The sequence below is a fragment of the Lissotriton helveticus genome, chromosome 6 (assembly GCF_964261635.1).
Source record: "Lissotriton helveticus chromosome 6, aLisHel1.1, whole genome shotgun sequence".
Taxonomy (NCBI): domain Eukaryota; kingdom Metazoa; phylum Chordata; class Amphibia; order Caudata; family Salamandridae; genus Lissotriton; species Lissotriton helveticus.
Genome location: NC_136067.1, coordinates 47,090,594 through 47,104,773, shown reverse-complemented (window position 1 = coordinate 47,104,773; position 14,180 = coordinate 47,090,594). Strand labels below are relative to the sequence as shown.

Below are 14,180 nucleotides of genomic sequence, written 5' to 3'. Positions count from 1 at the left end.
AACATTTATTCCCAAGGTGCCTTCGGACTTCCACCTTAACGAGCCTGTCATCTTAAAGACATTCTTTCCTAATCCACAATACCCTGCAGAAAGGGCATTGCATACACTGGACATTAAGAGATGTTTAAATTTCTATTTGCAGAGAACTTCTATGTTGTGCAAATCTGATCAACTTGTTATCACCTATGATACGATTCGTAAAGACCAAGCAGTATCTAAGCAAACAATTGCGAGATGGATATCTGCAGCTATTGAATTTTGCCATACACAAGCAGGACGACCTTTGCAAGTAGCTCCTAGAGCGCACTCTACAAGGGCAGTGTCTTCCTCAACTGCTCTTTTCGCTGGAGTCCCTCTACAACATATCTGCATAGTGGCGACCTAGGCCAGTCGGCATACTTTCACCAAACACTACTGTTTGGATGCAGCCAGCGAAACCGATTCTTCAGTGGGTCAAGCAGTTCTGCATAATCTTTTCAAATAAGGTGAGCCTCTGTTTCCCACCTCCTATATATACATATATATTTCATGGTTATGTGCATTTCATATTACCCTCATCTGAAAGAGACACGTTAGTATTAGATTCCTTACCTTAGAATATCCCCAGGCGTCAGACTGGATACGGAAATTTTTGCGTAGCAGTACCCTTGCGCGTCGGTAGGCGTCGTCTGCGACTCCGCGTCCGTCGTCGGTGTCGTGGGCGCCATGATGACATCGTCGGAGTACTTAGACGCCACCTCCGCGTGCTGACGTCAGTTCTTCTTTTTTCCGCGCCAGCAGCGCAGATCCGTTAAAAGTGGTGCCTTAGTCACTTTTAGACTAAATCTTTTTGATCGTTCCTTTTCGAGTCTTCGACTCCGAAACGGTGCTGGTAGGATGCCTGGTTTTAAGCCCTCTGAGGATTGCGACCGGCTGATGTCGGTAATGGACCCTCACCGTCGGTGTCTTCACTGTCTCGGCGTCGACCACGACGACAAGGCCTGTTCCGACTGCCAGGCCCTGACTTCGAAAGCTAGACGGGAGCGGTCCCGTAAGCGACTCAAACTCCGGCAGTCGGCCCGCGCCAGGAGAGGTCCCGATCCGGACGGAGGTCGAGGGACCGGTCGCGGGAGCGGAGCCATCTTAGCTCCGGGAGTTGACATCACTCCTTAGGGTCGAAGTAGTCAGGTAAGCACAAGAAGTCGAAGAGACGTCATCGCTCTTCCGACTCCCCCCGATGCTCGCACGACGCGGCCGGGGGTTCGGGTGGCACCACCCACGCGGCTCTGTCGGATTCGCAGGCGCCGCGTCCGGCTTCATACCCTTCGGTCCCTGGGTCTCACGCGACGACAGAGGAGATTGAGCGGTTCCTCGTGGCCATGAGGTCCCTCTCTCCTCCGACGGGTTCCGCGGCGCCTTCGGGCCCAGCAGACCCATCTGGGGGTCCTAGCAGGTCGGGGGCTTCGGTCCCGACGCCGTCAAGGGCTTCGGTTCCGACGCCGCCAACGCCTTCGGGCCCGGCGCCGCAGGGCCCCACTGGTTCCGGTTCCGGATCCGGGTCGTCGCCGGTGGATTTGATGACCTCCCCGGTGCCGGCCCCTCAGGTGTCACCACCGGTGCCGTCCTCGGGTGCCGCCGTCCCCGACGCCTCCCTCGACCCGAATCCGGCGTCGGTGCGGCGCCGCTGGGCGCCGCTTCAGACGCCGTTCGGAGAATTTGTTTTCCATGAACCGGCCCCATCTTTTCCTAACCCTGAGTATCAGGAGATGGGTGATGAGGAGGTTTGGGAGGGGTCTGAGGACCCTCTGGCACGTGACTGCCAGTCTCAAGAGGACTGGGCAGGGGAACTTTGGGAGGCCAGTGGTATAGACACTTCGCCTGACACTGGCTTTGTCACGCCTCCTACCGTGGCTACGGAGGAGGGGGGAACCTATACTGTGGTGTTGATGAGGGCAGCCAAGGCCTTGGTCCTTGAGCTCCCCATCGCAGCCATGAGGACAAACCTCCTCACCGAGGTCCTTAAGCCGCAGTCATGCTCAGCCGAGCCTCTGCTGCCGTTTAATGAGGCCTTAACCGACGTTCTTTTGGGCACTTGGTCCAGGCCCTCTACGGGTTTGCCCGTACATAGGAACGTGGCCAGACACCACCGCCCCGCCCCAGGCGACGCATGTTTCCTGTCCACCCACCCCACCCCCGAGAGCCTGGTCATCCAGGCCTCCAATTCCCAAAACGCGTTCCCGGCGGCTCTGCTGGACAGGGAATCCAAGAGGTATGAGCAGTATGGCAAAAAGATCTTCTCATCCCTTAGTCTGGGACTGCGGTCTTCCAACACCGCATGCCTCTTGGGCCGCTACACCCACTCTCTGTGGCATACGGTCGCGGAAGTGCTGCCAGAGTGTCCGTTGGAGGTACGGGCCAAACTCGGCCAAGCCCTTGTGGAGGGCCGGGATGCAGCCAAATATTCTATCCGGTGTGGGCTGGATACCACCGACTCACTAGGTAGAGCGATCGCAATGACGGTGGCGGTCAGACGCCACGCCTGGTTGAGGTCCGCCAACTTTTCGGACGATGTCCAAAACACACTGATGGACATGCCGTTTGATGGCCGACAAGGCGCAGACTATGCGCTTGAGCGCTTTAAGGACTCCAGGGCTACGCCAGCAATCGGCTGCCTTTCACTCCTTTTGTGGCCACGGAAGGGGTGTACCCACACGTGCTGCCAGCCACGCGGTGGTGGCCGTGGAAACCACCGTGGTGGCGGTCGGGGACAACGGCGAGGTCAGTCCACACCTTCCCCCGCAGCATCCGCCTCAAAACCCTCCTAGTCCGTGCTTTCAGGCCCACGTGACGCCAGTGGGGGGCAGGGTTCGCCATCACCTCCTCCACTGGCGCACTGTCATGTCCAACAGGTGGGTGCTGCAGATCGTCCAAAGGGGATACTCCCTCCCCTTCGAGGCGACCCCTCCAGCTATGCCACCGCAAAACCACCGTGTATCGGGGGATCATTTGCGACTTCTGCAGGAGGAAGTTACGGCCCTCTTGGCCAAGGGGGCCATCGAGCGCGTTCCTGGGCCAGAAGTAGGGTGTGGTTGCTACTCCCACTACTTTCTGGTACCCAAGAAGGGCAAAGGGGGCCTACGCCCTATCTTGGACCTCAGGAATGTCAACGGCTTCCTCCGGAAGGAGAAGTTCAAAATACTGACACTGGCTCAGGTCTTAGCTGCCCTGGACCCAGGAGACTGGAAGGTAGCGTTGGACTTGCAGGACGCTTATTTCCACATCCCTGTCCTGCCGGCCCACCGGCGCTACCTGCGGTTTACGGTTGGCACGAGCACTTTCAGTATACCGTGTTCCCCTTCGGCCTTAACAGCGCCCCACGGGTGTTCACAAAGGTGATGGCAGTGGTCGCAGCTCATCTGCGCAGGTTAGGGGTTTCAGTCTTCCCCTACCTCGACGACTGGTTGTTAAAGGCAGGCTCGCCCCAGACAGTCGTCAGCCACCTCCAGACTACGGCAGATCTCCTGCACCAGCTGGGGTTCTCCATCAATGTGCCAAAGTCACACCTGTGCCCCTCTCAGAAGCTCCTCTTCATCGGAGCGGTTCTAGACTCGGCGCGGTTTCGGGTTTATCCACCCGAACAGCGGGTCCGGGATATTCAGGCTCTGATTCCCATCTTTCAGCCGTTATCCCGGGTCTCGGTCAGGTTCGCGCTGCGGCTTCTGGGGCTGATGGCCTCCTGCATCCTTCTGGTGCATCATGCCAGGTGGCGGATGCGGGCTCTGCAGTGGGACCTGAAGTTTCAGTGGGCCCAGCATCAGGGCAACCTGTCCGACCACGTCCTGATCTCGGAGGGCACTGCGTGACAGCTGCAGTGGTGGCCCATGGACCGCGATTGGGTCAGCGGCAGATCCCTCTCCCTTCCCCAACCGGAGCACGTAGTTGTGACGGACGCATCCCTCCAGGGCTGGGGAGGCCACATTGGAGAGGCGGAGATCAGAGGCCTCTGGTCTCCGGCGGAGGCCCGGCTCCACATCAACCTGTTGGAGTTACGGGCGATTCGTCTAGCACTGAAGGCATTCCTCCCCTCTGTCCGGCGGAGTGTAGTGCAGGTGTTCACGGACAACACCACCGCCATGTGGTACTGCAACAAACAGGGCGGGGTGGGGTCGTGGACTCTTCGCCAGGAGGCTCTGCGCCTCTGGCAATGGCTGGAACGCCAGGGCGTGACCCTGGTGGCTCAACACCTGGCAGGTTCTCTGAACGCCAGGGCGGACGAGCTCAGCCGTCGGTGCATGATGGATCACGAATGGCGTCTGAACTCGGACGTGGCGCAAGCCCTCTTTCAGCGATGGGGAGAGCCTTGGTTAGATCTATTCGCCACCGAAGAGAACGCGCAATGTCATCTGTTCTGCGCGTTGGAATTTCCAAGGCGGCACTCGCTCGGAGACGCTTTTCATCGCGAGTGGAGTTGCGGTCTATTGTACGCCTTTCCGCCTATACCACTTCTGCCCAGAGTGCTGAAGAAGATCAAGCGCGACCGGGCCCAAGTCATCCTTGTGGCTCCGGATTGGGCACGAAGGTACTGGTATCCAGAGCTACTCAGTATGTCAGTCGATCCCCCGGTTCGTCTGCCTCTTCGGGAGGACCTTCTGTCGTAGCAGCAGGGGACGGTCCTCTACCCGAACCTGTCCAGTCTCCACCTCCATGCTTGGAGATTGAGCGGCGACAGTTGAGGCCATTTGACTTGCGTCCTGAAGTCTGTAATGTCATTCTGGCAGCCAGGCGTCCCTCCACAAAAACGGTATACGCCTGCAGGTGGAACAGATTTGTGGCATAGTGCACAGCAAAGGCTGTGGATCCTCTTGCTGCCCCTCTCTCTGAGGTTCTTCTCTTCCTTCTTTCTCTTGCCCTGCAGGGCTCTGCTCTGGGCACTATCAAGGGCTACCTTTCTGCCCTTTCAGCTTTTCTGAGGCTGCCTGATCAACCTTCTTTGTTCAAGTCCCCTATTGTAAATAGATTTCTAAAGGGCATCACACACACATTCCCTCCTGTTCCGTTTGTGATGCCTCAGTGGGACTTGAACCTTGTTCTTACATTTCTGATGTGCGCTCCCTTTGAGCCACTTCACAACTGTCCTCTCCGCCTTCTTACTCTGAAGACTGCTTTCCTGGTTGCCATCACCTCTGCCAGGAGAGTGAGTGAGCTCCAGGCTCTTTTATGTACCCCCCTTTCCTTTCTGTCCATCCGGACAAGGTTGTGTTGCGGACTAAGCCATCTTTCCTGCCCAAGGTTGTCACAGCCTTCCACATTGGGCAGTCTATCACCTTGCCAACCTTCTTTCCGCTACCGCATCCCTCTAAAGAGGAAGAGCGGCTCCACCGTCTGGACCCAAAACCTGCGCTCTCTTTCTATTTGGATCGCACACCCCAGTTCCGGGTGGATGAACAACTCTTTGTTGGTTACTTGGGCGCTAAGAAGGGGAAAGCGGTGCACAAGAGGACCATCTCCCGGTGGATCATCTTGTGTATCCAGGCATGCTACTCCTTGGCTAGAAAGGAGCCCCCTGTTGGATTGCGGGCTAACTCCACCCAAGCCACGGCGACTACAACTGCCTGGGCCGGGGAGTGCCCTTACAAGACATCTGTCAAGCAGCTACATGGGCATCACTGCACATGTTTGCAAGACACTACTGCCTGGACAGCCAAGTCCGGAGGGATGGCTTCTTTGGCCGTTCCGTTCTCCAGGACTTCCTGGTGTGATCTTGGTTCGCAGACCCACCACCGGGGTAGTATTGCTGGGGTATCTATTCTAAGGTAAGGAATCTAACACTAACGTGTTTCTTTCAGATGCACAAGTTACTTACCTTTGGTAACAATATATCTGTAAGAAACATTAGTTAGTGTTAGATTCCTTACGGCCCCACCCATCCTCCCCGTTCTGTGAACCGATATCTAGGGTTAAGGTCATCCCTTTCAGGGCTCTAGTTTCATGGCACCAGTGTCGGTTTCTTGCATGGCTCTGCTTTCCTCGCGCGGAAAGCTATGTACAGAACTGACATCAGCACGCGAGGACGGCGTCTAAGTACTTCAACTACGTCATCCCGACGATCACGACGCCGGATGCAGAGCCGCAGACAACGCCTACCGACGCGCAAGGGTGCGGCTGACGAAATCTTCCCGGATCCAGTCTGACACCTGGGGATATTCTAAGGTAAGGAATCTAACACTAACTAATGTTTCTTATAGATATATCGTTACCGAAGATAAGTAACTTGTGCAATGAGGTGCTTCACCCAGCAGCAGCCTCTTTGGAGCCCCTGCTGCATTCAAAGAGGCCCTCACAGTCATCTTTCTGAGCACTTGGTCCAAGCCCAGCACAGGGGCTTCTATGGGTAGGATGATAGCCTGACACCACCGCCCAGCCCCATGTGACGCCATTTTCCTCTCCCAACACCCTACCTCTGAGAGCTTGGTGGTCCAAGCCTTGACATCCAAAGGCGCGTTCCCTACTGCTCCCCCACATAGGGAATCAAAGAAGCTGGATCATTTTGGGAAGATGTTTTTCTTCCGTCAACTTAGGACTGCGCACAGTGAACACTGCATGTCTCTTGGGCGTTACACCCACTCTGTGTGGGACACAATTGCACAGGTGCTGCCAAAGTGCCTGTAGGAGGCCTGGGCCATACTCTAAAAGTGCAGTCACTGAAGGGAGGAATAAAGTAAAGTTTGCCATTCGCTCTGGGCTGGACACTGCCGACTCGCTAGGCAGGACAATTTCAACGTCGGTAGCCCTGAGACACTATGCCTGGCTGAGGTCCACTGGCTTTTCTGGCGATGTCCAATCAACTCCTCGGACATGCCCTTTGATGACTGTTGCTTTTTTTCGCAACAAGGAGGACAATGCGCTTGAGCCCTTCAAGGACTCTAGGGCTACGGTCAGATCCTTGGGCCCCGCTACCACCTCTTACCCCATGCAGTCTGCTTTTCGCCCACCATGTACTGCCCAGAGCCACAGGCCAGCGCAGGCTGTCCAGCCTCTGCAGGCCGGGGATGTGGAATCCACCGCCATGAGTTTGGGGGCCAGCTGGCAGGCAGTCCACCATTGCCCCCTCTGCAGCAGCTTCCAAACCTTCCTAGCCCAACCTCTCAGGGCCACAAGTTTCCGGGTGGGCAGCAGTATCCGCCATCACCTCCCCAGTGGCACAACATCACATTGGACAGGTGCTTTTTGCATATAGTCCAAAGGGGCTACTCCCTCCCCTTCAAAGCTACCCCTACTTCCATGCCATCTGCATTCCATCGCATGTCGGAGGATCACCTGGCCCTTCTCTGTCAGGAAGTTGCGGCTCTCTTGGCCAAGGGAGCCATAGAGCGAGTCCCTGGGCCAGAATTAGGTTGTGACTGTTACTCCCACTACTTTCTGGTGCCCAGGAAGGACAAAGGTCTGTGTCCTATCTTGGACGTCAGGGATGTCAACCACTTCCTCCGAAAGGAGTTCAAAATGTCGACATTGGCTTAGGTCTTCTCTGCCCTCGACCCTGGAGACTGAATGGTAGCGTTGGACTTACAGGATTCTTATTTCCACATCCCTGTCCTGCCGGCCCACAGGCATTACCTGCGGTTCCCTGTAGGCCACGAGCATTTTCAGTTTAGCGTGCTCTCCTTTGGACTTACCAGCGCTGCTCGGATGTTCACGAAAGTGATGGTGGTGGTTGCAACTCATCTGCGCAGATCAGACGTTCCAGTCTTCCCCTATCTTGACGACTGGTTGTTGAAGGCGAGCTTGCTCCTGGCTATCGTTGCCCACCTTCACAGTATGGCCGACCTCTTGCATTCGCTGGGGTTCAGAGTCAACATGCCGAAATCGCACCTACACCCTTCTCAGAAGCTCCTTTTCATCGGAGCGGTTCTGGACACAGCGCAGTTTTGGGCCTATCCTCCTGAACAGCGAGTTCAGGATATATGGGCTATGATACCAATGCTCCAACTTCTATCCCGGATTTCGATGAGAATGACCCTGAGGCTGCTGGGCCTCATGGCCTCCTGCATCCTGCTGGTGGATCATGCCAGGTGGCATATGCGGCCTCTGCAGTGGGACCTGAAGTTCCAGTGGGCGCAGCCTCAGGGGAATCTGTTGCAGTGGTGGCTCACAAACCAGTATTGGGTCAACAGCAGATCCCTCTCCCTTCCCCAACCAGATTTCACAGTGGTGACAGATGCGTAACTCATGGGATGGGGAGGCCACATGGGAGAGGCGGTGATTAGAGGCCTATGGTCTCTGGAGGAGTCTGGACTCCACATCAACCTTCTGGAGCTCCGGGCCATTTGTCTAGCAATGAAAGCATTCTTTCCTTCTGTCATGGAAAGAGTAGTGCAGGTGTTCACAGACAACACTTCCCCAATGTGGTATTTCAAGAAACAGGGCAGAGTGAGGTCGTGGACCCTCTGTCAGGAGACCCTTTGTCTCTGGATGTGGCTGGTATGTCAGGGCATGTCCCTGGTGGTTCAACACCTGGCGGGTTCCCTGAATTCCAGGGCAGACAAACTCAGCTGCTGGTGCTTGATGGATCACGAATGGCGTCTTCTCTCGGAGGTGGTGCAAGGTCTCTTTTAGCAGTGGGGAGGGTCTTGGTTAGGTCTATTCGCCACCAAAGAGAACATGCAATGTAAGAAGTTCTGCGTGTTGAAATTTCCAAGGCGGCACCCGTTAGGTGACGCTTTTTGTCGTGAGTGGAGTTGCGGTCTTATGTATGCTTTTCCGCCTGTACCACTTATGCCCAGATTGCTGAAGAAGATCAAGCGCGACCGGGCCAAGGTAATTCTTGTGGCTCCTGACTGGGCATGAAGAGTCTGGTATCCTCAGATCTTGAACATGGCCATTGATCCTCCAATCAGACTGCGCCTTTGGGAGGATCTTCTGTCGCAGCAGCAGGGAACAGTCTTCCACCCAAACCTGTCCAGCCCCCACCTCCTTGCATGGAGATTGAGCGGCAACAGTTGACAGCCTTCGACCTTCCTCCTGAAGTCTGTAGCGTTATCTTGGCAGGCAGGCCTCCCCCTATTAAAACTGCGTGAGAAAAAGGAACCTCCAGTAGGGTTGCACGCCCATTCCACCAGGGCAACAGCAGCCACGACTGCCTTGGGACGTGGAGTCCCCCTTCATTTAATCTGCCAGGCAGCCACGTGGGCTTCATTGTACACGTTCACTAAACATTACTGCCTGGACAGACAAGTCCGAAGAGACAGCTTTATTGCCTGCTCCATTCTTCAGGACTTCCTGGTGTGAACTTGGTTCGCAGACACATCTCCAGGGTTGGTATTGCTGGGGTATCTATTCCAAGGTAAGGAATCCATACCTAATAGTCTCTTTCAGATGAACAAGTTACCTACCTGTAAGAGACATATATTAGTTATGGATTCCTTACCCCCCACCCATCCTCCCTGTTCTACAAACTGACTTCTAGAGTAAGGGACTCCTTTCAGGGCCCTAGTTTTATGCGCCAGTGGTCAGTGTCTTGCATGGCTCTGCGCTTCTGGCATGGAATGTCTTGTAAAGAACCAACGTCAGCGTGCAGGAGTAGCGTCTAAGTAGATACCGTGATGTCATTCCGGCGATCACGACTCCAACGATGAACGCGGAGGTGACCAACGCCACCTACTGACGCACAGGGGTACTGCCGCAGAAAAATTCTCCGAATCCAGTCTGACCCCTGGGGGTAATTCTAAGGTAAGGAATCCATAACTAATATATGTCTCTTACAGAATAGATATATCGTTACCGAAGGTAAGTAACTTATTCTTTAGGCACCACATATACATAAATGTCATAATTCTTTTTATACACAAAGCGATCCTTTCTCATTTTCATCCAAAGCAGCAGACGTTTTAAAATGTTTTTGCAAGGATAATAATAAGACCATAAAGTGTCCACCCTGTGTATTCTTCTTTTGGGTGGCATACCCCAAGATGGATCACCAGAATCTTGAGTCCTGCAATACTTTGAATGGCAGTTTTGGAGTCAGGGGTCCCAGTAGACAAAAGCAACTTTGTTCTCTCCTCCTCTCCACTCACCAATCTTAAGTGCCCATGTCTGAAGTTCTGCTACTCCTGCCTTTCTGTGCCCTCCATCTCTCCCCAACCCATAGGCCAGGTGTGGTGTGACAACTCTCTCCTCGCTGCTCCACTTTGCCGGACCAGGCAATTTAAATTTGCTGCTCTACTTATTGCCCCATCCCCCCATCCCCCCACCCCTTTTCTCTTCTCCCATTGCTGTTGCGAATCATTATGAACATGTACACTTTCATCCATCTATTTTTTACTTTTTAGAACATTAGCACTTCCGGTTCTTTTTCTTATGCAGGAATCATGCACAGAGGCATTATCATTGTGTCTTGATATGTGCATAGCTAAAGGGATTTTCAGACTCATCGTAACATTCTTGGGGAGTGAGAAAAAGCCCATGCGCTATGTATTTATCGCAGGTTCATTCTGCATCCTGGTGAAAGTGAGTGTGAATTGGCAAAGGCAGAGGTGTGCCTTTAATATGATCTCGCATGCAGGCATCGTTTATGCAGTTTGATCGTTGTCTGCATTTGCCATCAAAGCCACAACTATTGGCTTTGACACTGTTTATTTGCAGCATTTTAATAAACACCAAAGCCGTTGGTGAAAGGTTTCTAGTAGAGACAACCAAATCTGTGTGGTTTGTCATGCGGACTTTCTGTAAGTCCCCTTCACTGTACACCAGTCCTTATTTTATGTCATCACACTCATGATTGATCGCCACTGGATATTTGTGTATGTGCAAACCATTTTTGGTGTTTATGTTTTGACACTTTCACTTATATATTTCCTGCTTTCAAAGGAATTAAATGTTAATTAGTTGAACAACTGACAGTGTTTATACATTTGAGGTTGGTAGCAGTACAACTGTAACACAACAGCTGCATTTCTGAATTATTATTATCTTCGTAAAACTTGATTTATGTGGTAAATACTTCAGAAACTCTAAGTACACATACAAAAATAAAATGCTGTATCAATTTTAAACAGATCATCAGGATGATATCACGGTTACCTAACAGTACTTCTTTTGTAATGTGTATTCTAGATATCACGAGTAATACGAACAGCATGTGGAAATGCACTGTTAGTGGGAGTTGGTGGTTCTGGAAAGCAGAGTCTGGCAAGATTGGCTTCATTTATAGCAGGATATAAAATATTTCAAATTACTTTAACCAGGTAAGAAACAGTTGAAGGCAAGGGCTAGAACTTCGTGCCATAATATCATAAATGATCACACTCAAACATAGGGCATATATTTGTACCTAACAGTCATGGACATGGGATCCCAGAAAGCTAGGCTCAATTTACTAACTGTATGCTGCATTATCTGCTTCTTATGTCTGAACATAATGGAGACTGCACAGAGTTGCTACTAATGTAGTGCTGCATCTTCTTGTTTCAAGGCAGAAAGAGGTTTCTGATAGGAACATCAGTCCTCTACATGTCTGAATGAAATATAAACAATAACACCACAAACTGTTTTCTTATTACCTCCATGACCCCATGACTCACATGTGTGTCTCTTTTTTACTAGCTGATTACTTAATGGTACAGTAAACTTCACACATGGTATGCTTGATGTATGCTGTAGGAAAAAATGTATGTTTTCACAAGGAATGTTAGCTCTACAGTCTGCAAATGAGAATAGGAACATAAAAGGAGGGGCTCAAAACACTATTTCAGGAGGTACCTGGCAAAAGATCTTTCTAGATGTTATGGAGAAATTGAATTTGGATATAGCAAATTGGTCATTGGAGGAAGTAAACTATGCAGCAATAAAGAATACTCTAAATATACAAATCTTTCAGCTATAGAGAGATGACGACGTGGATAGATAATGGACTTTGGAGTGTGGTCAGGCCTAATTACATCATGTGAGGCAAATATCATTGAGCCACACTTGAACAATGCCTTGGGAAAGAAATGTCTGAAAGATATTCAATGGGCCCCGATAGTGTTACTTCCTATCAAGGAATTAAATCGAAGATGGACATCTGTTAAATGCAGGCTGTGCAATTACAGAGTAGAGTCATTGGTACATCTTATATGTTGCTGCCCCGCCCTGCTCCAACACCATCGGAAACTGTTAAAACCAATGTTTATAAGGTCAGGACATGCACAGAGGCAGCCTCACTGCTCCTGACCTGTAAAGTTCCCTCAGAGTTGGCCAAACTTGGAAAACACGAGAGCAACCCGAATGGGGCTGACAAACGCAGAGCCCATTGAAAATTGCCTTGATAGAGTCAGACCGTCTTAGCCCCCGATAAGCAGGATGGAAGACAGAACATCAGAATAAGAGTGCTATGAACGGAGTGGTTTTATGTCGTAGTGCGTATTTGGCAAAGAACACCCTTGGTGACATATCAGCCATAATACAAACCGACTATGGGGCTACATTGCACAATATTCCTTGCATTTTTTATCATGGTGGGCCACAGCTAAATGGACCTATTGAAACTAGCACGTAAGTATTTTTGCGCAGAGCCATTGTTCACAAAGGCATGGATGAATTATTTACAGTCTAGTTTGTTATTTTGCACTTGCACTTGTCATGTTAGGCCCATCAGCAAGGGGGAAACTACAGGAAGGATCACAATACTGTGTTTTTATTTATATGTACAACGATGGAGCACCCACATTCAAGTTAAGACATCAAGAACAACCATATCTGAAAGAGACTAATAATTATAGATTCCTTACCTTAGAGTTATCCCCAGGCATCAGACTGGATCCGGAGAATTGTTTTTCTAGCAGTACCCCTCCATCGGTAGGTGGCGTCGGTCGACTCCACGTTCGTCTACAGTATTGTGATCGCCGGAATGACATTGCGGTGTCTATTTCGACAGCACCCCTGCGTGCTGACGTCAGGTTTTTTTCCCACCCCAGCCTTGTGTAGATCTGTAGAAAGCTACCCCTTTAGTAATTTTTTGACTAACTTTCTCCTCGACTTTTGACGAATTCCTTTTTGACTCCTGGTGAGCGAGGGATGTCCCATCGATGGACTGGGTTAAAGCGGTGCGAAGCCAGTCAATCAATCAATCATTGACACTTATAGAGCGCGCTACCTACCCGTAGGGTCTCAAGGCGCTGGGGGGGGGGGTGCCGCTACTGCTCGAACAGCCAGGTCTTCAGCTTCTTCCTGAAGGAGAGGTGGTCTTGGGTCAGGCGCAGGTCGGTCGGGAGGGAGTTCCAGGTCTTGGCGGCCAGGTAGGAGAAGGACCTTCCTCCTGTAGTCGCTCTTCGGATGCGGGGGACGGCGGCGAGGGCGTGGTTGGCTGATCGGAGGTGGCGTTTGGGAGCGTAGAAGTTGACTCGGCTGTTGAGGTAGCTCGGGCCTTGGTCGTGTAGGGCTTTGTGTGCGTGGGTGAGGAGGCGGAAGGTGATTCTTTTGTTGACGGGGAGCCAGTGAAGGTCTCTCAGATGTCCGGAGATGTGGCTGGTGCGTGGGATGTCGAGGATGAGTCTGGCTGAGGCGTTCTGGATCCGCTGGAGTCTCTTCTGGAGCTTGGCGGTGGTCCCGGCGTAGAGGGCGTTGCCGTAGTCCAGTCGGCTGGTGACGAGGGCCTGGGTGACGGTCTTCCTGGTCTCGGTGGGGATCCACCAGAAGATCTTCCGTAGCATGCGTAGGATGTTGAAGCACGCTGAGGAGACGTTGTTGACTTGCCTGGTCATGGAGAGGGAGGAGTCCAGGATGAAGCCCAGGTTGCGTGCATGGTCTGTCGGTTTGGGTGCGGTGCCCAGGGTGGGGGGCCACCAGGAGTCGTCCCAGGCGGAGGGTGAGGAGCCCAGGATGAGGACCTCCGTCTTGTCTGAGTTCAGTTTCAGGCGGCTGGTCGTCATCCACTCGGCTACCTCTTTCATCCCTTCGTGCAGGTTGGCTCTGGCGGCGGCGGGGTCGTTCGTCAGGGAGAGGATCAGCTGGGTATCGTCGGCGTAGGAGATTATTCTGAGGTTGTGTTTGCGTACGATGGCCGCGAGGGGGCTCATGTAGACGTTGAAGAGGGTGGGGCTCAGAGATGATCCTTGGGGGACGCCGCAGATGACTTCGGAGGCCTCTGACTTGTACGGTGGTAGGCGGACTCTCTGTGTTCTTCCGTCGAGGAAGGAGATGATCCATTCCAGTGCCTTCCCCTGGAT

The 14,180-nt window shown here is 52.4% G+C and overlaps 1 protein-coding gene across 7 annotated transcripts in view; it reads left to right on the top strand.

Moving 5' to 3' along the window:
* Window positions 1-14,180, top strand: part of DNAH8 (dynein axonemal heavy chain 8) — a 10,041,960-nt gene that overhangs the window by 7,007,447 nt on the left and 3,020,333 nt on the right. For all 7 annotated transcript variants that reach the window (XM_078647354.1, XM_078647353.1, XM_078647356.1 and 4 more), the window contains one exon: window positions 11,089-11,219. In XM_078647354.1, the coding sequence (XP_078503480.1) occupies window positions 11,089-11,219 (131 nt within the window). The remainder of the gene's footprint in view (window positions 1-11,088; window positions 11,220-14,180) is intronic.